General features: G+C 41.0%; 1 protein-coding gene across 1 annotated transcript in view; it reads right to left on the bottom strand.

Moving 5' to 3' along the window:
- The window catches only part of LOC137660323 (trichohyalin-like), a 167,209-nt gene extending 150,916 nt beyond the window's left edge, over window positions 1-16,293 (bottom strand). The window contains exon 1 of the mRNA XM_068395142.1: window positions 16,162-16,293. Coding sequence (XP_068251243.1) covers window positions 16,162-16,221 — 60 coding nt within the window. The 5' untranslated portion in view covers window positions 16,222-16,293. The remainder of the gene's footprint in view (window positions 1-16,161) is intronic.
- Window positions 16,294-25,291: the final 8,998 nt, after the last annotated feature.

Below are 25,291 nucleotides of genomic sequence, written 5' to 3'. Positions count from 1 at the left end.
CCTACTTCTCTAGCATCATTTTTCAGCTGTACTTCCAAAGGCTTAGGCACTCTAGATCTGTTAGGAGCCCGATCTAAAGGCGCCCTAACATATTTACAGTTAGGATTGTTTCTCACAGCAAGGGACCTAGCTAAAAACCTCAAACTCAACTCCTCTCTGCGAATGGAAAGGGGAGGTATGCCAGAATCAACATAGAGACTGTCAATGGGAGATGTTCTGTAAGCACCTGTGCAGATGCGAAGCCCAGCATTGTGAACAATATCAAGTTTTCCAAGTAAAGTCTTTGTAGCTGACCCATATATTTGGCATGCATAGTCTAACTTGCTCAGACACAAAGATGTATAAATTCTAAGCAAAGTTGTTCTATCAGCACCCCAATCAAAATGCGATATCACTTTCAGAATGTTCAGTGACTTCTTAACCCTGATAGATAGGTCATTTATATGGGGACCAAATGTCATTTTCTTGTCGAAAATGACTCCAAGAAACTTGACACTATCCTCATATGGCAAAATACAATCATTTAAGAAAAGGGTGGAGATCTCTTCCCTTTTACGAGTACGAGTAAAGCGAATGGCTTTGGTCTTCTGGGGAGAAAACATGAATCCGCGAGAATTTGCCCATGCGGAAGCAGCATTTATTGCAATTTGAAGATTTTGGCATGCTTGTAGTGCAGATGATCCACTACAATAAATTGCAAAGTCATCGACAAATAGTGATCCTTGTATGCCAGGAGGTATGTGACTAATGAGACTATTAATTGCAACAGCAAACAAGGTCACACTCAATACGCTGCCTTGGGGGACACCTTCTTCTTGCATGTAGGATGAAGATAGTTCTGACCCTACTCTCACTTTAATGGAGCGGTTTGATAAAAATTCTTCAATAAAAGAGAACATATGTCCTCCTATACCCCACGAGGCCAATTGCTTTAAAATACCACCCCTCCAGGTGGTGTCATATGCCTTTTCGAGGTCAAAAAAGACACCCACCACCTGGTTTTGGTTAGAAAAAGCATTTGAAATTTCCCTTGATAACATCAGCAAAGGGTCTAGAGTACTTCGGTTCTTCCTAAAACCAAACTGTCTGTTAGATAAAAGATTTTTTGATTCTAGATACCACACAAGTCTGTTGTTGATCATTCTCTCAAATAGTTTGCATATGCAACTGGTCAAGGATATGGGCCTATAGCTAGATGGCAGTTCTGGGTCTTTACCAGACTTGTGGCCTGGAATTACAATTGAAGTATGCCAGGAATCAGGAGATGTATGGGAAGCCCATAGACCATTAAAGGTTTCTAATAAAAATTCCTTGGTATCCACTGGAAGAAGTGATATAATTTCATACCGGATGCCATCCTCACCTGGGGCAGTTAAAGAAGAGCTGGAGATAGCATTTTGCATCTCCTCCATACTAAAAGGAAGGTTAAAAGCTTCAGTATTTGAAGAAGCAGGAGGAACAACAGATGTTGATGCTCTAATTTGTTGAAATGCTGGGGAATAGTTGTCAGCACTTGATACATGAGCAAAGTGCTTAGCAAGAACCTCTGCTACATCTTTGGGGTCAGATATATATCTATTATTTTCCCTTAATATTGGTAGAGGCTTAGGGACGAATTTACCTTGAAGTTTTCTAATCTTGTCCCATATTTCCTTTGAAGGAGTTTTGGTATTAATATTAGATATATATTTCTTCCAAGATGCTCTCTTTGCTTTTTTAAAAATTCTTTTTTGTTTGGCACAGGCTCTGAGATATGCTATTCTATCTGCTAAATAGTTTGTCCTCAAGTATCTTCTGAAGCAAGTTCGGGTCACTTTTCTTGCGTTGGCACATTCTTTACTCCACCAAGGAACTACAGAGCGATGAGGTAAACCGCATGTTTTAGGTAAAACTTGCTAGCATTATCATCAATAATATTTTCAAGATGTTGATAGGCATGCACTGGAGATGTAAATTCATCATATTCTTTATCAGTGTGTGAACAGTTTTCATAAGCTGCCCAGTCTGCCTCATCTATCTTCCATTTTGGTGGACACTGAGAAGGAAGATTATGGACATAATTTAACATTATTGGCCAATGGTCACTGCCATGTAGGTGTTCATTTACTGACCAAAGGTAGTCCAATCGAATGGATGAGGAACAGATTGACAAATCAATGGCTGATGTAGAGTTGTGGAATACATCATACCTAGTTGGAGAACCATCATTCATTAGTATTACATCATTGTTGTCGATTAATTCTTCAACAAGATTACCCCATCTATCGCACACATTTCCACCCCATAAAGTATGCTTTGCATTAAAATCACCCATTAAAATAAAAGGGGCAGGAAGCTGATTGATCAAGTCTTGGAGGTCAGAAAGTCTAAGCCTTCTTGGATTACCAGCATGATCTAAGAGGAAAAGTTCTAAGGATGGTTCAATATATAGCGAGCATAAAGTAATTTTTTTCCCGATATGAGTTCTAACTGCACATGCCTGTAGTGGTGTATTGAGTGGGATTGTTTCAAATTTTACAGATTTGTGAATAATAAAACCTGTACCACCTTGAGCTCTTGCAGCTTACAAAGGAGGGGATCTACAAAAATGATAATTGAGTCCAGGATTAAATGGTTTGTCACTGATCTTGGTTTCCTGTAGGCAAATTACCTTCGTGTCTGAGTCCCTGGTTAAAGTTTTTATTTGCTCAATGCTAGTACTTAGACCTCTGCAATTCCACTGGATGATAGACATTATCTTTTGTTATTATTTTTCTTTGTCTCATTTGTCTTTTGGGACTTTTCAGATGAAGCCATGTAAGGCCTGGAGATGGAAGGCTTTACTAGGCCACCACTCTTCTTTTCTTTCTTTCTAGGATCTTTATAAGAGTCAACCTTAGGATCAGGAGCAGTAGGGCACTTACCTGACTTAGATGAAGGTGAGGATGATGGGGACCTTTTCCTCTTTGGAAGATCTTGTTTTCCAATCTCCATCAAATCAGGTAGAGATTCTGCCTGAGACAAAACATTTAAGGTGGTGGAAGCCACATTGGCTTCCTTGGAGGATAGTGCTAGAACTTCAACAGTTCGAGCACTTAACCCAGAAGGCTGGGCTACTACCTCTAGGGGAGATGCTCCTATCGGTGACAATACTTTTGGTGTGTTGGACACCATATTGACCTCTTTGGAGGTTTGTGCTCTGGCTTTTATAGCCTGAGCACTTGACCCAGATGGCTGGGCTACTACCACTAAGGGAGATGCACCCGACGGGCCAGGTGCTGCCACTGGTCCCCCTGTGGTAGTAGATTATAATCTTTTGTTGGCATCTTAACCGCGCGAGCAAAATTAAGTTGCCGATTGAGTAAATGCTTTGCATAACCTACACTTATATGTTCAGCATTTGCTTTCAAGATTGCAGCTTCTTCTTTCTTGTATTCTCTACATCTTTTATCATTTGATTTATGATGATCTTTACAGTTTGCACAGGTTGTATCTCTGTTGCATTGGCCATGTTCTAACAAAGAACAGTTAATACAGATCTTCGTATTATTGCAGTACCGGGAAGGGTGACCGTACTTGAAACAATTAAAGCATTGTAAAGGCCTAGGTTTATATTCTCGAACACGTACTCTTTCATTCTCAATAATTATATGATCTGGTATAAGAGGGGTTTCAAATGTTAAAACTACCATGCTTGTTTGAGGGATCTTACTTACTTTCCAAACATTAGCAGGGCACATGTCCAGAATTTCTGGTTCTGAGAATTCATATAGATCTTTATCAAAAACTACTCCTTTACCATAGCTGAAGCTCATATGTGGTTTAATATCCTTAATAGGATCAATTTCTGCAATCTTCATGCCACAAAGCATGTGAGCTTGAGTATCTGATTTTGCATTAATCAAAACAGATTGCTTACCGTATCTACTAATATCCTTACTTTTAATTAAACCAACTTTTTTTTGTATAAATTTACTAATCTTATAATAGTTATAATTATCTATCTTTCCAGATGCAATTATCCATGTTGGGGGCTTGGGGGTTCTTACTTCTGGAAGTCTATGCTCTATTTCTTTTTCCATCCATTCTTCTGGTTTATATACCTCTAGGTGTCTTGGTGCTTTATCACATAAAGCCCCAGAAATCAAACAATCGTCAATTTTTATGCTCTCTAAATTTTTATTTGCTTCTAAAGCAATCTCAAAACTTGAAAATGATACCCAAGCTTCCCAAAAGCCTTTACTACCATTAAGCTCCATTAAAATTTCTTTGATTGCTCCAAATCTACAGAAGGCTTCATGAATTATGTCATAGCTACAACCAATTGGTATGTTTTTTAAGTGGAGAATTTTCAGATTTTTTGTTGGATCTGGTAATGAACCAGAACCAGAGAGTAAAGTATTACGGTTATTACAAGCATCATTTTCCACCAGTGCCGATAAATTGTCTTTAACAACACTGGTCAAAGAAGTATTGTTGGAGGAATCCTTTTTATTGCCGAGGTTGTCAACAGAGCTTTCCCTATTTAAACAAGCAGAAGTCGTCAACGGTGTCTGGGGTTCGCCATTTGATCCAGGGGTACAGGGAATATTAAGTTTACTAATTAATTATTTTTTCAGGGGGAGGGAAGGGGTCATAATAACAATGAAAAAAAAAAACAATGGAAAAAAATATAGTTTAAGGGAGAGAAAAAATTAAGACTGTCTGAAATTCCAAAGAAGACACCGTTAGCCTTTCCTGGAATTAATTTCTCCACCAATGACACCTGTGAAAGCTGCTTACCAAATGTCCACTCCCTACCCTACCACAAAGGGATGGTACCACTATGATCAGAGTGGCTCAAGTGTATGCCAAACCCGCTTGATGGGACTGAGAGCATTTCAAGAATACAATCATCCCCACTCTAATCATAGTGGCAGGCAAACCGGACAGAATGCCGAGAGCCCTATCTCTATAAAATCGCCAACCCCTGGAATCCGAAGGCCAAATTTCTTAAGAGATAGTTCAGCGTGCCAGTATGGGGATACTGACACTCCTAGGTGTCCAAACATTTTCGGGCAGTTGGCAAGACCACCACAGCTCCCACAATTGATTTTGAAATAAAAACCGATCATGGATACAATGTCCCCTCTAAAAAACCTGGACAGTGAAATGGGTAAAAGAGTTTTGACAGCAAGGTTGGAGACAGGTGATAATTATGAAGGAGGAATAAGCAATAAGAGGTAATAGAAAAAGAATGAGAGAAATTTAGAGTCAAACTGAGGAAAAGAAATTCCCCAGTTCGAGAGCCCTCTTGCCCATCACAAGCCTTCAGCACGGGAATGATATGCCGTGCTGAAGCCCAATGACTTCATCAAGGCATTCTCTCGTTAAGAGGGGCTCGATCTAGAAGAGAGTCTAGCAGGGGGGAAACGTAAAGGCTGTCTTCCCTAGACTCTTTTTGGACTGCATCCATTCTCCTATCACTCGTAAAGCTCTCTTGGACGAGCGTGCGAGGACGAGTCTAGTAAAGGCAGGCGAGGATGACGGCATACCTAAAACAAACTCTGACGGAGGAGAGCGCGGAGCCACAGACACAAACTGGTCCGGAAACATCTCTTTGAACAGAGCTAAAACTTTTCTAAAGTCCAAAGAGGGTTGCGTGGACTTAGGCTCGTCAAGATCCGAATGTGGTTCATCAACGTGAGCAGCACCATCATCATCCGAGTATTGAGGAGGAAGCGGCAATGGAGTAGGTAACGGCTGGATAGCTGAGTCCGGTCGCACGGGTGCATGCGTGACTGAGCCGGACGCAACGTCATGGAACTGTTGCCCAGTCTGTGAGCTGGCAACAACCATAGCAGCGCGGGGACGCACAGCGTCTACTCCAGACTGTCTAGCCTGATGTGGGTGAGCAGTGGCAACCACACTGGGTTGCGGAGGTTGACGCACCGCGTCAAAACAAAACAACTCTGACGGTTGTTGTGCCTCGCGAACGTCAACGGAAGGCTCCGTGCGTCGCTGAACGTCAACATGCGGCTGGCAGGGTACACTGGAACGCATGGGTGGCGGAACTCTCTCAACTGGAGTGCGCAAGAAGGTTGCCTCAGCGTCCACAGGACGCACAACCGAGTGTGTGGTTGGTTGTAGGCAAGAGGCTGGTGCAGCAGCAACCTTCTCCGCACGAAAGTCCTGCATCAGAGACGTTAATTGTGACTGCATGTTCTGCAGCAAAGACCACTTAGGGTCTGCAGGAGCAGGTGCGGCGACAGACGGTGTAACTGTCTGAGGCGGTACCGCTTTGCCTCTCTTAGGAGGTGAGCAGTCATCAGAAGACTGCAGCGAGTCCGAACTGACCCAGTGGCTACAGCTGGGCCGTTGGACTTGCGCGGAAGGGACCGACTTGCGCTTTAACGGTCGTGAGACCTTGGTCCATGGTTTCTTGCGAGAAACCTCTTCCGCAGACGAGGTATAAATGGGCTCTCTCGTCTTTGTGCGGCAGGAGCGATCTTGGGAAGATGCGCCCGGTACCACGGAGGGAACGTCTGTTCGCTGATTAAAGCCTCTCGAACCCGTTGGTCGTACGACATTGCTTCTCCCCTGGACTTGGGAGCTTGCAAGAGGTCCCGGACTAGGAGGACGACAGGCACGAACAGACGAACCCTCAAGCGCAACACTATCCACAACACTATCACTCACTTTACCACTTCCCACTGCACTTTTACACTTCAGCTCCTTGACGTCCGCCATGAGCTGGTTACGGTCACTAGCCAGGGACTCAACTCTCTCACCCAGAGCTTGGATGGCCCGCATCATATCAGCCATCGAAGGTTCCTGAGTGCCAGAAGGGGGATTAGGAGCAACCACTACAGGGGAAGGAATAGGTTGTGGGGCATGAGGAGAGGAAAATTCAACAGAACGAGAGGAACTTCTCCTGACTCTATCTCTCTCTAGCCTACGTGTATATTTCTGGAATTCGATAAAATCGAATTCCGAAAGCCCAACGCATTCCTCACATCGATCTTCCAATTGACAGGTTTTATCCCGACAATTGGAACAAACAGTGTGAGGATCGATAGAGGCCTTCGGAAGACGCCTTGAACAGTCCCTAGCATTACACTTCCTGAATTTTGGGACTTGAGAAGGGTCAGCCATTTTGAATTGGTCAAAGGGGAATTCAAAAACTATCCAAAGTCATCAACAAATAATCCGTAATCAAAAAAAGAATGCAAGGATTTATTGAAGAGAAAGCCTGCACAGCGAAAGCTCAAAACTAGAATAGTGTACTTCACCAAATAGTTGTGAAAACAAATCCAGTTAGCAACAGCGAATTAGTAGGTCTTGCCGGTAGCACGACAGAGAGAAAATTGAGTTCTTTGTTTACAATGAGTACTGGGTATCTGGACGACAGATGGCGCTGTTGAAGTACACCCCCTACCTGCATAGCGATCGCTGGCGGATTTTTTCCGTAGAGTTTTCTGTCGAGCAGCAGAGCTGCAGCTATTATAATCACCGGCTAAGTTAAATATTGAAAAAAACATAGTTGGGGAAACAACAAAAGAGTTGTAGGAGAACAAACACCTTGATTCCTTACCTGCTAAGGTAGCTGACTTCAAAGGTAACTGCCTCTAGAGTCGCTTTCCCTTAGGAGTGTTCAGCCAGGAGTAGACCTGCTACGCTGCAAACAACTCGATCGAGTCTGTCAAAGGGGTAGGACCAACAACTTGACTAGACTTCAGAAAACTACCTTCCCATATAAAAAACCTGCAACCTTACTAAAGCTAACCATCTAACCTTGCAGAAATAGATATAAACTATCTATCTGGACTGAGGGAACCGTACCACAGGACGAGGACCTCAGACAACCATAAAAAAAACACAAACCCATATACAAGTACATAAACTAAGGTTGAGTGGGGGTAGTAACTCCTTTGCCTAATACAGAAGCCGCAGCTACGTATGGGCCCAAGGTATAACACTTGTCATAGTCCACTCTTACCTCTCTGAGGTAATGAGAAGCGAAGACAGAGTTGCTCCTCCAGAACGTTGCGTCCATGATCTGCTTAACTGACATATTTTTCCGGTATGCCAGCGGAGCAGCAATGGCCCTTACTTCGTGAGCCCGTACTTTTAACAGGGCGAAGTTTTCTTCCTCACAAAAGAGGTGGGCTTCCCTAATAGTTTCCCTCAGGAAAAAGGACAAAGCGTTCTTTGACAGGGGTTTTTGAGGATCCTTCACTGAACACCATAAGGAGTTGGAAGCACCCCTCACGCTCTTAGTGTGGGCCAAATAAGCCTTGAGAGCCCTAACCGGGCAGAGGAGGCTTTCCTGTTCCTGACCTACTAGATTCGTGAGGTTAGGGACTTCAAAAGTCCTAGGCCAGGGTTTCGAAGGGTTCTCATTCTTGGCGAGAAAGTCGAACCTCAAGGAACAAACCGCTCCATTTAGGGTGAAGCCTACACGCTTCTCGATTGCCTGGACCTCGCTGATCCTCCTGGCAGTCGCTAGAGACAAAAGGAAGAGGGTTTTCTTAGTCCCATCTCGCAGAGAAGCTTGCGAGATAGGCTCAAACTTCCTGGAGCACAAAAACTTAAGCACCACATCCAGGTTTCAAGAAGGGGGCCTTAAGTGCACCTGCTTCGTCGTCTCAAAAGACCTAATGAGGTCCTGCAAGTCCTTATTCTGAGATAACTCTAAAGCCTCTATGCCTAAAGACAGTTGAGAGCATGCTCCTGTATCCTTTAATGGTAGATACAGCCAGCTTAGCATCCTGCCTGAGGTACAAAAGAAAGTCTGCAATCTGGCTCAGAGAGGTAGAGGACGAGGAAACCTTGCGCCTCCTGCATCAAGCTCTAAAGGTCTCCCACTTTGACTGGTAGACTCTGTGAAGAGATCCTCCTTGCCCTGGCAATAGCTTTCGCCGCTTGTGCCGAAAAGCCTCGAGATCTAACGAGCTTCTCGACAGTCTGAAGGCAGTCAGATTGAGAGCGAGGGGGTTTTGGTGAAATCTCTCGAAGTGGGGTTGTCTGAGAAGATCTGGACTTGCCGGGAGTCTTCATGGAAAGTCCATCAGTAACCCTACCACTTCGGTGAACCATTCCCTCGCAGGCCAGAATGGAGCCACTAGGGTCATTCGTCCCGAATCGAGGAGAGCGAACTTCCTGACAACCAGATTGATGATCTTGAACGGGGGAAAGGCATACATGTCCAGCCCCGTCCAATCCATCAAGAAGGCGTCCACTGCAACAGCTTCCTCGTCCGGGACTAGGGAGCAGTAGTTGGGGATCCTCTTGTTTAGACCGGAGGCGAAAAGGTCTATTACTGGTCTGCCCCACAACTTCCAGAGGCTCCGACAGACATGCGGGTTGAGAGTCCACTCTGTAGGAAGGACCTGTCCCCTCCTGCTGAGCATGTCTGCCCTGATGTTTCTCTGCCCTTGAACAAACCTTGTCAACAGCTGGGTCTCGTTCTCGTTCGCCCAGAGGAGAAGCTCTCTCACAGTTGAGAACAGGGAGAGGGAGTGAGTTCCCCCTTGCTTCCTTATGTACGCGAGAGCTGTGGTGTTGTCGGAATTGATCTCCAAAGTCTTTCCCGAGACCGAGGTTTTGAAGGCCTTGAGCCCTAACAAAATGGCCATCAATTCCTTCCTGTTGATATGCTAACTGACCTGACTCCCTTCCCAAATACCTGAGACCTCTTTGTTCCCTAGTGTTGCTCCCCAGCCTGACTCGGACGCGTCTGAGAATAACACTAGGTCGGGGTTCTTCTTGAACAAGGAGATCCCTTTTCCCAACAGAGCTGGGTCCAGCCACCACATTAAAAGATCCTTGATCTCTGTCGGAATGGGAAAAGAAAAAGTGTCCTCCTGGATCTTTCTGTTCCAAACCTTTGCGAGGAAGTGTTGCAGAGGCCTTAGGTGCAGTCTCCCCAAAGGGATAAACTGCTCCAGGGAGGATAGAGTTCCCAGCAGACTCATCCACTCCTTCACTGAGCATTCCTGCTTCCTCAAAAAGTCTTTGACTTTGTCCAGGCACCTGGTCTGCCTCTCCTGGGAGGGAGAAGCCTGAAAAAGAACTGAATTCAGAACTATCCCCAAATAGAGAATAGTCTGATTCGGCTCGGTCTGAGACTTCCCCCAGTTGACGATGAGTCCCAGGTCCTGAGTGATCGTATAAGTTTTCATTAGGTCCTCCAGACATTTCTCTTTCGACTGTGACCGGATCAGCCAGTCGTCTAGATAGAAGGAGACCCTTATCCCCTCCTGGTGTAACCAGCCTGCCACATTCGCCATAAGTCTGGTGAAGACTTGGGGAGCTGTGCTGAGACCGAAGCAAAGTGCCCTGAACTGGAAGCACTTGCCCTGGAACACAAACCTCAGATATCTCCTCGAAGACGGATGAATGGGGACGTGAAAATAAGCGTCCTGCAGGTCGAGAGAAACCATCCAGTCTCCTGGACGAACTGCAGCCAGCACTGACTGAGTCGTCTCCATGGAGAACTTTGTTTTCTCCACGAAGGCGTTCAGAGAGCTGACATCTAGGACTGGTCTCCATCCACCCGAGTTCTTGGGAACCAGAAACAGGCGATTGTAAAAGCCTGGTGAGGCGAGGTCTTGAACTGGCTCTATTGCTCCCTTGACCAACATCTGGTCGACTAGCTCCAGAAGAGCCTCTCGTTTCCCCGCGTCGGTGTACTGAGCCACTAAGGCCAGGTGAGAGTTTGAGAGAGGTGGTTTCTTTAAAAAGGGGATCTTGTAACCTTCCTTGACGACTGAGAGGGACCAGGTGTCCGCCCCTCTCCTTTCCCAAGACTGCCAAAAACGAGACAGTCTTGCCCCTACTGGTGTCTGGAGGACTTCCATCTCATTTTTTGGACCGGGGCCTAAACGCACCCCTGCTGGTCCTTGGCCCTGACTCTTGTCTTCTCCCCCTAAAATCCGCTCTCAAGGAGATCCTGCCCCGAAAGGGCTGTTGAAACTTCTTCTCCTCCTTCTTCAGAGGAGCAGGAGCAACAGGTAAGGTCTTTCTAGCCGACCGAGACAAAAGGTCCTGAGTAGCCTTCTGAGCCAGAGAAAGGGAGATATCTCTGACCAGAGCTTCAGGAAAAAGATGACGAGAAAAAGGGGCGTAAAGCAGCTCCGACTTCTGGGCAACAGTCACAGATCTAGAGGTGAAGGAGCACAAAAGGGCCCTCTTCTTTAAGACCCCTGCTGAGAAAAGGGAAGCCAATTCATTAGCTCCATCCCTTAGAGCTTTGTCCATGCAGGACATGATACTCGTCAGGTCTTTCGTGTCCTCCAGGAGTTCAGACTTCCTGGCCAGAGTCCCGAGAGACCAGTCCAGGAAGCTGAAAACCTCGAAAACCCTGAAAATTCCCTTGACGAGGTGATCAAGCTCCGACATGGACCACATCACCTTGGCAGAGTTTAAAGCATGCCTTCTTGCCGAGTCCACAAGAGCCGAGAAGTCACCTTGGGAGGAGGAAGGCACTCCTAACCCCAAAGGTTCCCCTGTCTCATACCACATACCGGCCTTGGAAGCGAGCCGGGACTGGAAAAGAAAAGGTGGTCTTGACAGCTTGTCTCCATTCCTTCATCCAATCATCCACTTTAGCGAGAGCTTTCCTGGCCGAAATTGAAAGTTTCATTTTGATGAAGGCCGAAGACTTAGTAGCTTTCTTCCTGGTAAATTGAGACTGAGAAGAACGAGGGGCCGAAGGTTGAAATTCCTCCTCATAAAGTTCCAAAAGAGCGAGAAAGAACCTTGTAATCGCTAGAAGAGTCGGCAGGTTTTTCTTCCTCTTCCGAAATATCTTCGAGGTCCTGCTCAAGGATAACATCCCGAAGAGTTGGGCTGCCAGCAGTCTGGCAGTGAGAGCTGTTTGAATCCTGGCGCCGAGCGCCGCTAACACCCAGTCGGCGAGAGGCGGTATCGTCACGATGACGAGCAGCGGTATCGTCACAATGACGAGAGGCAGTATCGTCACGATGACGAGAAACGGAAGCGTCCTGAAGATGCAGGCTGCCGTCGCCTTGAAAATGCAGACTGCATTCATCCTGTTTCCTAAGAAACGAGGCAGTAACGTCCAGGCGTTTCGAAAGGGAAACGGAATCGTCATGGCGCCGAGAACGAGAGGCAGTATCGTCCTGGCGGCGGGAGGGGGGGGAAGGAAATTCCTGGCAGCGTGCCGATGAAGAGGGTGTACGTTGTCGTACGGCCGACAAAGTGCGCAAAGGTTTCTTGGGAGATACTAAAATCTCTCTTAGAAGCAGATCTCTTAACAGGCAAAGAGACGTCCTTACGTCTGACGGACTGAGAAGGGTGGCTGAAAGCTTTAACTAACGATGAAAGTTGTTCCTGCATAACAACCATGAAAGCTTTAGCAACCTCCGCTGGCTCTCGCGGTGCCGAAGACGGCAGTTGTCGTACGGCTTGACTGGGAGCGCTGGCAGAAGAAGCAGGGAGTCTAGCAGGATTAACTGGGCTAAGGACTCTCTGTTTCGCCCTTTTAACAGGAACATCGAAATCGTCTTCCGAAGGATCAGGGTTTCTGCTACTCGAACCGGGAGAGGGAGAACGAGACTGCACGTCCCGGTTCCACCCTCTCTTCATTGGTCTTGATTCGTAACGCCAATTACGTCTGGGAGAACGATCAGGCGAAGACACAAACGTATCCGACACGCCTTTCCTACGGTGGTCAAGAGCAGCCTGGGAGATCGCAACAGGACTGTCTGAGGCGACGACTGACCGAGGATAAGCAACTCTCACCCCCTTTCGGCTTTCGACGTACCTTCTCCCTTGGTCCTGGGAGCTTGGTAGAGGTCTAGACCTAGGGGTATGACAGATTCGATCAGTCGTCACCTCCACTGCACTTTCACAAGCACTAATTTCACCAACACCCTTACCTTTAAAGGCCTACAACTGTGCTTTAAGGGCCTCCAATTCAGCAGCTAATTTAGCATACCCGGGGTCATCCGTAGGCACAGGTCCTGTAGAAGGGGCAGGAGTCACTACATTTGGGGAAGGAATACCTTCCAAAGGGGTTACAAGCAAAGGGTCAATAGATAAATCTAAGCTAGGCTCACTAGCAGACTTTGACTTTGATTTAGCTCTTCTAACTCTATCAATCTCGAGTTTGCGCACATAGCGCTGCATAGCTAACCAATCATTATCACTTAAAACCTCGCATTCCTTGCACTTATTATCTAAAGCACATTCAAACCCCCTGCAACCCATACAGATAGTGTGAGGGTCAACCGAAAGTTTCGGCAACCTCACCTTGCAAATATCATTCGCACAAACACGATAATGAATTTTCTCACTCATGATAATAAAGGAAAAAAGACAAAAAACAAAAACAATCCGATTGCCAAATCCCAACACAGTGTACTTCACCAAAAACGAAGTCCAAAAAGGCGATGAAGGGAAAGCGATCCGAAAAACTCTGAAAGGCGGACCAACGATGTTGTCAATCCGGCCGGCAGAGATAATCTGAGGAACAGAAAATGGGAATGATTCCAAGTACCACCCTGTAAGGGTTGTTAACCATCTAACCACACAACCACCACAAGGCGGTTGCCGCGATTTTCGATTAAATTCTGCCGCAGTCAGAGACTCAGCTATATATATATAACTGCCAGGTAAGTTCTATTCATAAAAATAATTTTTGTGGTTTGTAAATAATAAAAAATTTGTTTCTCTGACACCCACTCCTTCCCCACCAGGTGGTTGAAATTTTCGCCACAATACCGTCACGTATTGGACAGCACTCATTTGTAGAAACGCCCGCGAGATCTTCTAGTCTTACACTAATTTAACGCAACGTTCGTGGACTTAAATGGCGGGTATTTCGAATGATCAGTTCGAAACTCCCGACACAAAGATACCTCGGTTTCCTCACTAAAAGACTTGGAACTGACACATCAACATAGTCAACCAAACAGAATTCGTGATGCCAGCGTACATAAACAGAAGTTTGTGATGCCAGTGTACATTTGATATATTGCATATTTAATATATAATTAATCGAAAATTGAGTGATTACTCAAGAGTATCACTATTTGTAAATTGCATATTTAATGGACACTTTTGAGTAATTAATCCATTTTTAATCAAGTATATTTTGAATATACAGTATATCAAATGTACGCAGGCATCAAGAATTCTGTTTTGTTGACGATGTTGACATGTCAATTCCAAATCGTTAGGAAACCGAGCTATTTTCTTTTCATAACCCCTTCCCCCCACTTCAACATATCTTGCTAATTATTGCTTTCCCAGAATTTAAATAACCACCTAATTACTGTGCAAGAAGGTGAGAACTGCAGGATTACATTATATTGGAGTAAATGGAGAGCGTGGTGTTGTATACTATTACGTACCACGAATTCTGTTTGGTTGACTATGTTGACATGTCAGTTTCAAGTCATTTAGTGAGGAAACCGAGCTGTTTTCTTTTTATAACCCCCTCCCCCTCTTCAACATATCTTGCTAATTATTGCTTTCCCAGAATTTAAATAACCACCTAATTACTGTGCAAGAAGGTGAGAACTGCAGGATTGCATTATTTTGGAGTAAATGGAGTGTGGTGTTGTAAACAATTACCAAAAACACTGCTAATGTTAGCATGTTACGCTAACATTGCTAATGCTAGATTGCGCAGCTCAATATTACCGTATTTTGCCATCGGTTTATCCAAGAATGTAACGTATAGATACATAGATAGATATATATATATATATATATATATATATATATATATATATATATATATATATATATATATATATACACATATACATATATAGGTAATTTTGTATTGTATTACAGGGTGAGATTTTGAACAGAAAATATAAGTTTTCCTGTAGTAAATAACGTGATTTAACCGAATTTGATGTTCATTTCAATCGGAAACTAACAGATCAACCAATTCGGCTAACTTTGAGTTGCACGGTGTCACTTCTCTTACGAATGTACTGCGAACGATAACATTAGCAACGTTACCAATAATACACAGTGTTACCAACATTGACGTATGGTACACAGAGTTACCAACGGCACGCTGACATTATTAACGATAGAAATGATAGATATTTCCATACGTATTTTAAATAATTTCACCATATAAGTTTTACCTAATATATAAAAAGTACAAAAAGGGCACAGAACCTAACAAACCCACCTAACCTAGCCTAGTAGTATGACAGGTCACAAAATAACATTTGATCTACATCGGACATTGTCAGCACTGGTTACTGTATTTTTTCATGACACAATCTTTGCAACGGCGCCTCCAAAGTTTATTCAGATATGCTGTTTTGTATTTTCCTCCGGTTATTATAATTTCAAGAAAGTAATGAATAGAGAAGGAAAGGCTTGTTTTACGTTTATATATCGATTCCCCAGTATGTTTTCCCCACCCAAAACCCCGAGTTCACACTGGGGGTCCCCCATTATCGGAGGATATAGATGTATATATATTTCTGAAACTATTCATTTGCGACGGGAACGAGTGTCATTTTCGGAGAGCGTAATTTTTTCAATAAGAAAAAGTAGTTGTTTTCCTAGGTTACATCGCCCTGTAATACACTACAATGAAACCATATGGGGTGTATATATATATATATATATATATATATATATATATATATATATATATATATATATAATTTCTGAAACTAATCATTGGCTACGGGAAAGTGTCATTTTCGAAGAGCAGAATTTTTTCTATAGAAAAAAGTAGTTTTTTCCCTAGGTTACAATGCCCTGTAACACAGTAAAATAATACCCTTTACCCAAAACCGGAGTATTTGCAGAGCTATGCAATCATGAGAGTTTCATAGCCCTCACTAATGTTGCCCTGTTCTATGACTGAACCGGAAATTCTATCTGGCAGGCTGAGGTGCACCAACAGCATTACTAGGCAGTCAACCTGACTGGTAAACCTTTTCACTAGACGCATTAGCATAGGGTCGCCCAGAAATAGCGCACACAAATAGCCACATAGGTAAATGTCTGCTACATAAATAACATTAACTGAGAAAAATGCTTCTCCCTTCATGGAATCCAATTGTAATATGAACATGGACAAGGATATCAACTATAAAGAGTATGAATCTCTGCTACCATCATCACAACTTTCCCGGCATTTTAGCTGGCGATATATAAATAAGGATAATTACTAACTGGAATCTTGTTACTTACCCACTTTTTACCACGGAAGTGACGGGACGCATAACGTCTTTTAGCTTTCACCTTAGGCATCCTCTATGCAATACCAAAACCCGTGTCTTTAACATACGATGAATAGTAGCCAAATGATCACGGCGTCACGCTTCAAAGTTCTAGGTATCGAACATGGCGTCAGTGGGAGAATTCTCTACGCACCAAAAAAAAACTTATCGAACCTGTTCTTAAGTATTTTTATATACAGTATATATGGTTTCAAAATATACAAACTCTTTTAATAAAAACAATAATGTTTTTTAATATGTTAAGCAAATGATACGAAACATCTAGAATATCATTTACGTTTACTATCATTCGCCTGGCGGCCTGGCATAAAAGAACAGTTCCATGTTTCTTTTAACACGTTATTTTGACCATGGGATGACCGTTATAAAAATCTAGGTAATATTGTATGATCTGATAAGTCTTTTCACAATTCTGGTGTGACATGCAAAATAAAAATCTGTTTCGGAGTAATTTATGTTGGCTCGAATAATTAGCCATTTTCTGTTCAAAACGGCATTACTGCCATCTGTTTTGTCAGGATGCCAGAGAACAAATGTTATCGTATGGGGTAATATACGTTTTATCCGTTATTAAATTTTACGGGTTACAATAAACCAGTGTTGAATTTAGTAGTTAAACAATGTGCAGACGGTCAATGTCTTTACTAGATCAGGAAAAATGTAGCATATTACTAGAATTCGAAATCATGATGGTTCCATCACAGATCACCAAAGCAACTTTCTTTTCCATACCATCAACGAACACCTTTAAAGTTTAATCTGTTTAAGGTTGTCAAATGTATATTTTTGTTCCCTACACATGTCCTATTGATTTCAATGAAGATACTGTTTTTTTTTCTTTCTAAATAGTGATTTAGAAGCATATAAAGTTCGTAAAATTATACTTTCGTAAATGAATATCCTAGTTCATTATAAAATATTAAAGATATAATTATTACTAGCAAAGCTAAGGCCTTCGTTGAAGTACAATGATACAAGACCAAATACTACAACACGGAAAGTAGCCCAGTGAAGAAAGGAAATGAGAGATTATAGTAAAACGTGGTGGGAAAATTTAGAGGGGTTGATGGAGCATGAAGTAATCGGCTTTTTACAGAACTTTCGTTTTCATTATCGTTAGACTTGAGGCGATTCATGGTTGCAATACATCTTGCGTATTATTATTATTATTATTATTATTATTATTACAAGCCAAGCTATAACTCTAGTTGGAAAAGCAATATGCTATGAGTCCAAGGGCTCCAACAGGGAAAAATAGCCCAGTGAGGAAAGGAAATAAGGAAATAAACAAACTACAAGAGAAGTAATAAACAATCAAAATAAAATATTTTAAGAACAATAACATTAAATTACATTAAATCTCTAAAACAAACAAGAGGAAGAGAAATAAGACAGAATAGCGTATCGGAGTGTACCCTCAGGCAAGAGAACTCTAATCCAAGACTGTGGAAGGTCATGGTACAGAGGCTAAGGCACTACCCAAGACTAGAGAAGAATGGTTTGATTTTGGAGTGTCCCAGAAGAGCTGCTTACCATAGCTTGTCAGGTGTCAGGACAGAGGAAAATGTGGAAAGAATATATCAGACCATTATGTGCAGGCAAAGACAAAATTAGCCGTAACCAGAGAGAGAGAAGGGGGGGTGGTCCAATGTAGTACAGCCTGGCCCATCAAAGGACCCAATAACTCTCTATTAGTAGTATCTCAATGGGTGGCTGGTGCTCTGGCCAACCTATTAATAGGTATATTACAAATATAATCTGCTATAGCTACTTTTTTTAAACGTCCGGAAAAAAAATATCCTAAAAACTTTCCAAAAGCACTAACTAATCTTTTCTTCCCCAATTGGTGTAAATAAGCTCAACTTGGGGTAAGAATGAATCAGAATGACCCCCAGGTTCTCCCTAGGGGGCAAAAACAAATCAGAATTATTGATTTTTCTTACCCCATGCCCGATTTATTTTTCCCCATACCCTAGCATTATTTACCCCAAACTTTATTTTTAATTCCCTTATCATATTTTATTCCATATACAGGCTTTATAAACATGTAACAGTTATCTTATATCAAGTAAAGTATATGGCTGAGGTTAGCAACTATATTCTGAGCAAGTGCTGATATACTTGGTTCTCATTGAAACCTGTTCAAACTTGCCTTTTGTTATCTGTGGATTCTATGAGCTTTGATTAATGCAATGGAACGGCTTGAAATATCTGATAGTCTTGATGAAACTCTTTCCTCTTGATCCATCAAAAAGAAAAAAGATTGGCCCTAAAGAGAACAAGACTGTAAGAGTAACACGGACCAAGTCGTGAAAACATAACCATTTTGGCAAAATATAGTGCTGATGGACGAGCACTGGATCCTTAAATTGTGTTCAAGGGTAAAAAAAAAAATGTGCAGTCTTCATGGATTGGAACTGCAGCATTACAAGAAACTCATTACGGTGTATCAGACTCCGGATGGATGACCCATATAAGTTGTGAGGTCTTCTTAAAAGGTTTTGTGAAAAAAACATAAGAAACCCACTCTCTTGTCCAGATATTGTCTGAGCATCTGAGCCATACATCGCTACAAACAATAGAAATACCAAAACAAAAAAAAATATCAGTATTATTAAACTTCCTGCACATTGTACAGATTTATTACAGCCATTAAATGTTGCTTGTTTTGCCCCATTAAAATCTTTGTATGACCAGCAATGATGCAGCATGTGCATCAGACCGGAGTACGGGCACCACTGCAAAAATGAGGATTTGTGAAGATGTGCAGTGTTTAGAAGCAGGGATTTTCTACTGGGAATGTAAAGGCAGCTTTTAATGCGACTGGAATATATCCTGTGAATTAAGAAAAGTATGATAAAGGTTACCTATGTTCCATAAAACTTAAAACTTTCAAAACATGAATTGACAAGAGGTGTCCAAAGGATAACAGAAATGATCCTTTGTTATTTGATGCTGCAAAGGAGGCAGCAACGACTCACAATTGATGGCATCGTCACCAAATGAGGAAGATGCCTCACAACGTTCTACTTTCAGTATCCAAGAGGCAGCACCTATACTAGTACCAGGAACATAAGTAGAAAATGGCTTCCTGATAACCCATCTACAATTCAAAAGGGATCACCATGCTGCAGTCATTGGCCAGACGTTCAAGAAGAACTTCTTGAAGAAGTTAAGTAGGATATTCAACTGCGAGGATCTCTCAATGGTAAACATTTAACCAGGAATGATCGTAGTGAAATTCAAGCAAGCGGTCTACTTCACTGGAAGAGGTCAGTCTTACAATCCAGAGAGTGCAGAGGAACTCATCCTCTCCCATGAAGAAAAATAGGTGCTAGTTTATTGAGAAAATAAAGGGAAGTCACTGGGTAGATCACAGATTGGAATATAAGCAACTCGGTAGATCACATATTGGAAAAGAAATCATTCTGTAGATTACATATTGGAAGAGCACCTTTTGTTCTTTATTTTTTTATGTTAATTACTTCAAGCAGGGAAAAGACGGGGTCAAATAGTTTAAGGAGGCAAATAGGAATGAAAATTTAAATGATCATTTTGAGGCAGGGCATCTCTGAGAATGATGCCAATTGTAAAGAAACGAAGAATAAAAGCACTTGCAATTGGTTGGCTGTCAGTAATGGTGTCGCCGTTGCGACCAATGAGTTTTCTCAGTGACGTAAGCTTTTTCTTGCCAGGCCTGAGGGACGAGTTAATGAGATCCCAGGATTTTTTTTAGCACCTTTCGGAGTTGATCAAAGGTGTTCTCAAATTTTTTTTTTTTTAATGTAACATATTGCAGTAGTTATTATAAAGTGGGGGCACTATAAGCACCAAATTTCATTCTTCGATTTAGGTTAGGTTTGATGTTAATTTATTTAAATAGTCCTTTGGAGAGCCCCTTTTTGCCAATCTTTTAACACTAACATATATTGTTTTCAGAGGAAAGCATTCATTGAAAAAACCGCACCCAGGTAAGGATCTAATGAAGCTTGACCATATTTAGACCAGTCTTTGCCCAGAAAGAGTTCCGTGAATTTCCAGTCATTTACTCCGCTCCTATCTCTAAATTGAATTTTTATTTTACTGTCTAAGTTGTTTAGTACAGGAAATAAGAGAAAAAAATGAGAAATGGTCTGTGATATCTGATAAAAATATTCCACAATATTAACAAGATTATTATTGGCCCAAATATAGTCGATAGAAAACCGAGTCATACGAACCGACTCTTGTTGGTCTAGTTATCGACGGCCGGTAGTCAAAAGATTGCATTGTGTTTATCAGTCTGTGGGTGGTCTCGCTCTCCCCTTCCCTCATAAAGCAGATGTTAAAGTCCCCAGTGACAATTGTATTCACAGGGGAGATACCTGGATTTCTTAGCACCTCCTCTAACGAGTCGAAAAACATATTTCCGGCAACTCCTGGACGTCTATAAATACATAAGATGACTACTGTACGAGATGAATTTGGTATAGAAACCGTTATACCGGTACTTTCAAAATCATCGGTAGAAATGTTGCAAAAGAAAATAATCGTAATTAAAAGGAAACCATTTTAGAACCAAACTTCGGAAACCAACCTGTTTGAGCTAAGGTTTCAAAGACGCATAGATTCTATTCTCTATTACATGTTAACAAAAACAGAAAATATACTTAAATTTGTCTTTCCAAATTGGTGGCTCCTTGGAATATATGAAGTATGGTTCCTTCTTATTTAAATCACTTCATTTAAACTTTTTAGAGAGAGTCCCGTCCTTCTAGTGGAGCTTTCAATACTACTGACTCTGAGGGAAAAATACCAAAAAAGACTATCCCCATTTTATTTTTTCCGCCCTACCGCACACTACTGAACTAGTTTTTTTGGAAGAGCTAAACGGTAACAATCAATTATTTAAAACCGTACAGCTCTACTAGTAATTTAATTCGCGGCATCTCTCCAATATCTACTAATTATTTATACTGTTATTTATGATATTCAATCTATTCATTTATTAATTATTTATCTATTTAATTTAAAAAGAACGAATATACTTTACAATACTTAATTTGATTAGTATTTCATCTTTTATCATTTACTAAACAAGTTCGACACACATTGCCAACCCTGAAATTTCTTTTATTATACAACACAAAACTCATCAAGAGGTTGAAAATCAAGAATCTTTAACGAAAATGCCTACACCGCCGCCACTGCGACCTTCCCGATAACTGTGACAAGCATTATATCCAGGAAGAGAATGCTTGCAGTGACAAGCATTATATAAAGGACAAGAATGCTTGCAGTGACAAGCATTATTATTCAGGACGAGAATGCTTGCAGTGACAAGCATTATTATTCAGGACGAGAATGCTTGCAGTGACAAGCATTATTATTCAAGACGAGAATGCTTGCAGTGACAAGCATTATTATCCAAGAAGAGAATGCTTGCAGTGAGTTTCTTCCTTGGCCCATGTTTCGGTCAATACTATACTATTAAAGTGATGATTGCAGTTTTTAAGTAGCCAATAAATTCGTCATGATTTTTCTTGAAACTTTGAATATTAAAACTTGTTAATGAAAGGCATTGCCGCATATGATCATGTTTTATTATATTTGGAACAATATGAATAATACATAGCATAATAATTACATTTTTAATGATTAAGCGAAGGTAGTTTTCTTCTAAATCTGAGATATCTAATCACTTTATTCACAAATGAATTAATGACCTGTCACTCACAGTGTTCGATTGATAATGGTCATATTTTCTTGTTTACTCTATAAGGTAAGGTAGGAGACCATTTATTGATAGTGGATCAAAGAAATCGAAAGATATTACTGCTGCTTAAGCCCCTCCAGCATAGCGAGAGAGATATTAACTGGGTGGTGGCTTGGTCTAATTTTAAAGGTAATCAGATATTGACAGCCAAATCTTAACATAGAAAACATTCAATAAGCAGCTTGCAAATCAAGCCAACATCAAGCCAAGCAAGAGAAAGAAACAGGAACCTGAACAGCTTTTCAACAAACCAAAAGAAGAAGAAATTGCGGTTGGAAAGGGATTCTGCTGATGTCGTTAATTTCACAGAAGACAGAGAGAAAGTTTCATGGAATATGAAAATAGATGTACCGGATCCAACTAAAACTATGATTCCTGAAATTTAAGAGGATTCTGTAGGAAACTACTTCACAGTATACTACAGTAGTAATAATAATAATAATAATAATGTTTATTGGACAAAAAATATTTACATACAAAATATTTACAAAAAAGACTCGGTCCAAGCAAGCCCATTTGGAGCAGAGCTCTTCGGGCAATGATAAAACTAAAATATCATCATCAATTAAGGAAAAAAAAAATAAAAAGTAAATATTGATATAGATATAAAATGTACACATACATATACATAAGTATATATATATATATATATATATATATATATATATATATATATATATATATATATACATATATATATATACACATATACATATATATACACATATATATACACATACATATATATATCTATATATATATATATATATATATATATATATATATATATATATATATATATATATATATATATATATATATATATATATATATATATAAATGAGATTCTTAGCCAAAAAACAAATGGAAATGTATATTTATGTAACAAAGAAGGGTGGTATATGAAGCTAATGGTATATACATTGAAAAATTGTAGATATCAGGCAAAAATTCAGTAAAAGAATTAGTTTTACAAACAGAACATTCTAAACAATGAAACTGATACTTGTATTATAGTTAGGTAGGCTGGTACAAATATTTATTAACAGCTTTAGTACCCAGATAACAAGAGCTTTGTATATGATTTCTCAAAAGATCGAACGCTAAGCAAAGCCTTTAGAGAAGCAGGCAGAGTATTCCAATGTTTAATACCTTGATTAATCTACCACTGGACTTCTGGTCAAGAGTGTGATTTCCTATAGCAAGCCTAGTGTTATCTGGAACTCTACGCAAAGAAAAGACTATGAAGTATGTCTTTCTTTCATTTAAGGTTAAGTTATTTGCTAGTAGCCAGTTTTTTTTACAAGAGTTAAATCAGCGGTTAGTGTTGTGACGGGCCGAGAGAAGGTTGTGACTCAAGGGCAGGTTGAAAGCAACTGAGTAATTTATTATAGAACTCTCTCCTTTATATACAAAACCTCAAGGCAACAGGAAATTTCATGTTCGAAAAACAGACATGTTACAGAGAAAAAACGCAGACATGTTTATTCTGGTTCTTTTTAGTGCGAGGGAAGAGCGAAGGTACAAGCATAATATATATAAAATGAATTATGTACGATCGTGTGACACACGGTTGGTACATTGTATCACAGAGGGAGTAGATATTTTATGTCTAAAATGAAGCGTAGTGTCATCAGCAAAGAGTATGGAGCTTAACCTACCAACTGACCAAGGTTGATCATAGACATAGGCGAGGAAAAATAACGGACTGATCCCTGGGGAACACCTATTTTGACATTCATAACCTCTTTGAGATGAACATCGAGTGTCACAATTTGTTTTAGACTCGTTAAGTAGGATTTTAGTAAGATTGATGCATTTCCACATATTCCATATGTTCAAGCTTTTAAAAAAGCACATCATGAGACAGTGTCAAAGGCTTTACTCAAATCTAAAAAGACAGCACCAAGGTATTAATTTTTATTCATCGCATTGTCGATATTTTCGATATCATGAACAGCATCACTTGTACTGACGTGGCGTCAGTACAAGCCATACTGACAGATAGAAAAGATATTACATCTGATAGGGAAAAAGTAGAGTCAATTGTATAGTAATTTTTCAAATATTTTATTTGATAAGGGAAGGCAACTTATTGGTTTATAGTTATCGACATCCGATTTATCACCAGACTTATGTAACACACTAAAGCACGCTATTTCAAATATGTCAGGAAAACTGCCAGAGGTAATATAACGGTTGAACAACAAGGATATAGGAATGGCAAGTAAACTAGCATTATTCTTATATAGTCTAGTACGGGGAGGATGAATAATTTTTTTTTTCTTTTATATGATGTTGATTAGCCTACTTCTGTCGTGATTTTCACTTCGACAGATAATAACGTTCTTGGCCCGATGTTAAGGGCCGATAGCAAGACCTTGAAGAGGTAAGACTCCCAAAACCTTCCAGGAATCAACAAAATACAGCTACACTTTAACAATTTTATTACAAAAATAATTATTTAATGCGAGGGAAATACATAATCAAACATTTACTCGACATACTAAAGAAACACGTGACTAAATAACCTCATGCGTTGCTAAAAAAAACTAAGTCCGCACCGGACTCAAATTAAGCAAAATTAATTAATATTTCAAAAAGTTGCCTCGGTAAACGGCATACCGAGGCTTTTTCACGTAATTTAAAAGACACCACTGATCCCCAATCACAAGGATCAACTAAATATACATAGATACAAATCTTACAAAACACTTTTAAAACCTATAGGGAAACCGACCTGGGTACTAAAGGGGGGAGAGAGAGAGTACAATTAATAGGACTTACTTCTGCTGAGGACATTGGACAAAAGAGACTGAGCTGAGCTCCGCAGCCCTGACGACACCTTCATTTCCCGCGTTTCTCTAAATCTAAATTTCTACATAGGATATTTTTGTCATGGTACAATAAAATGACATTAAATTTCTGAATCATAAATTACAAATGCTCAATTTCTTTAACCTCCGCGCCTTCCCTACCAGGCGGTTGCTCTCTAGGTTCTAAAACAGTCTCGTATCAAACCACAGTCATTCGACTCAACGCCCGTGAGTTCTCCCAACCTTCCCTCCAATTTAACGTAACGTTGGTGGAGTTAAATGGCGGGATTTTCGAGTGATCAGTTCGAAAATTCCCGCCATCCTCCTCACCCCAAAATAAAGGAGCGATGAAACGTCGGTCAATTGGGCAAGGCTGAACTCGGGGTGGTGGGAGTAACTACTCCAAGACTCTGTTAGGCTCGCTGCGTAGCACTCCGTAACGACTCGAACAGAGTATACACAATGTACAACATACAGCAATGTTACCCCGGGGCAATAAACTCTTACAG

This window comes from Palaemon carinicauda, chromosome 20 (genome assembly GCF_036898095.1).
Source record: "Palaemon carinicauda isolate YSFRI2023 chromosome 20, ASM3689809v2, whole genome shotgun sequence".
Taxonomy (NCBI): domain Eukaryota; kingdom Metazoa; phylum Arthropoda; class Malacostraca; order Decapoda; family Palaemonidae; genus Palaemon; species Palaemon carinicauda.
This window is presented reverse-complemented; position numbering and strand designations above follow the sequence as displayed.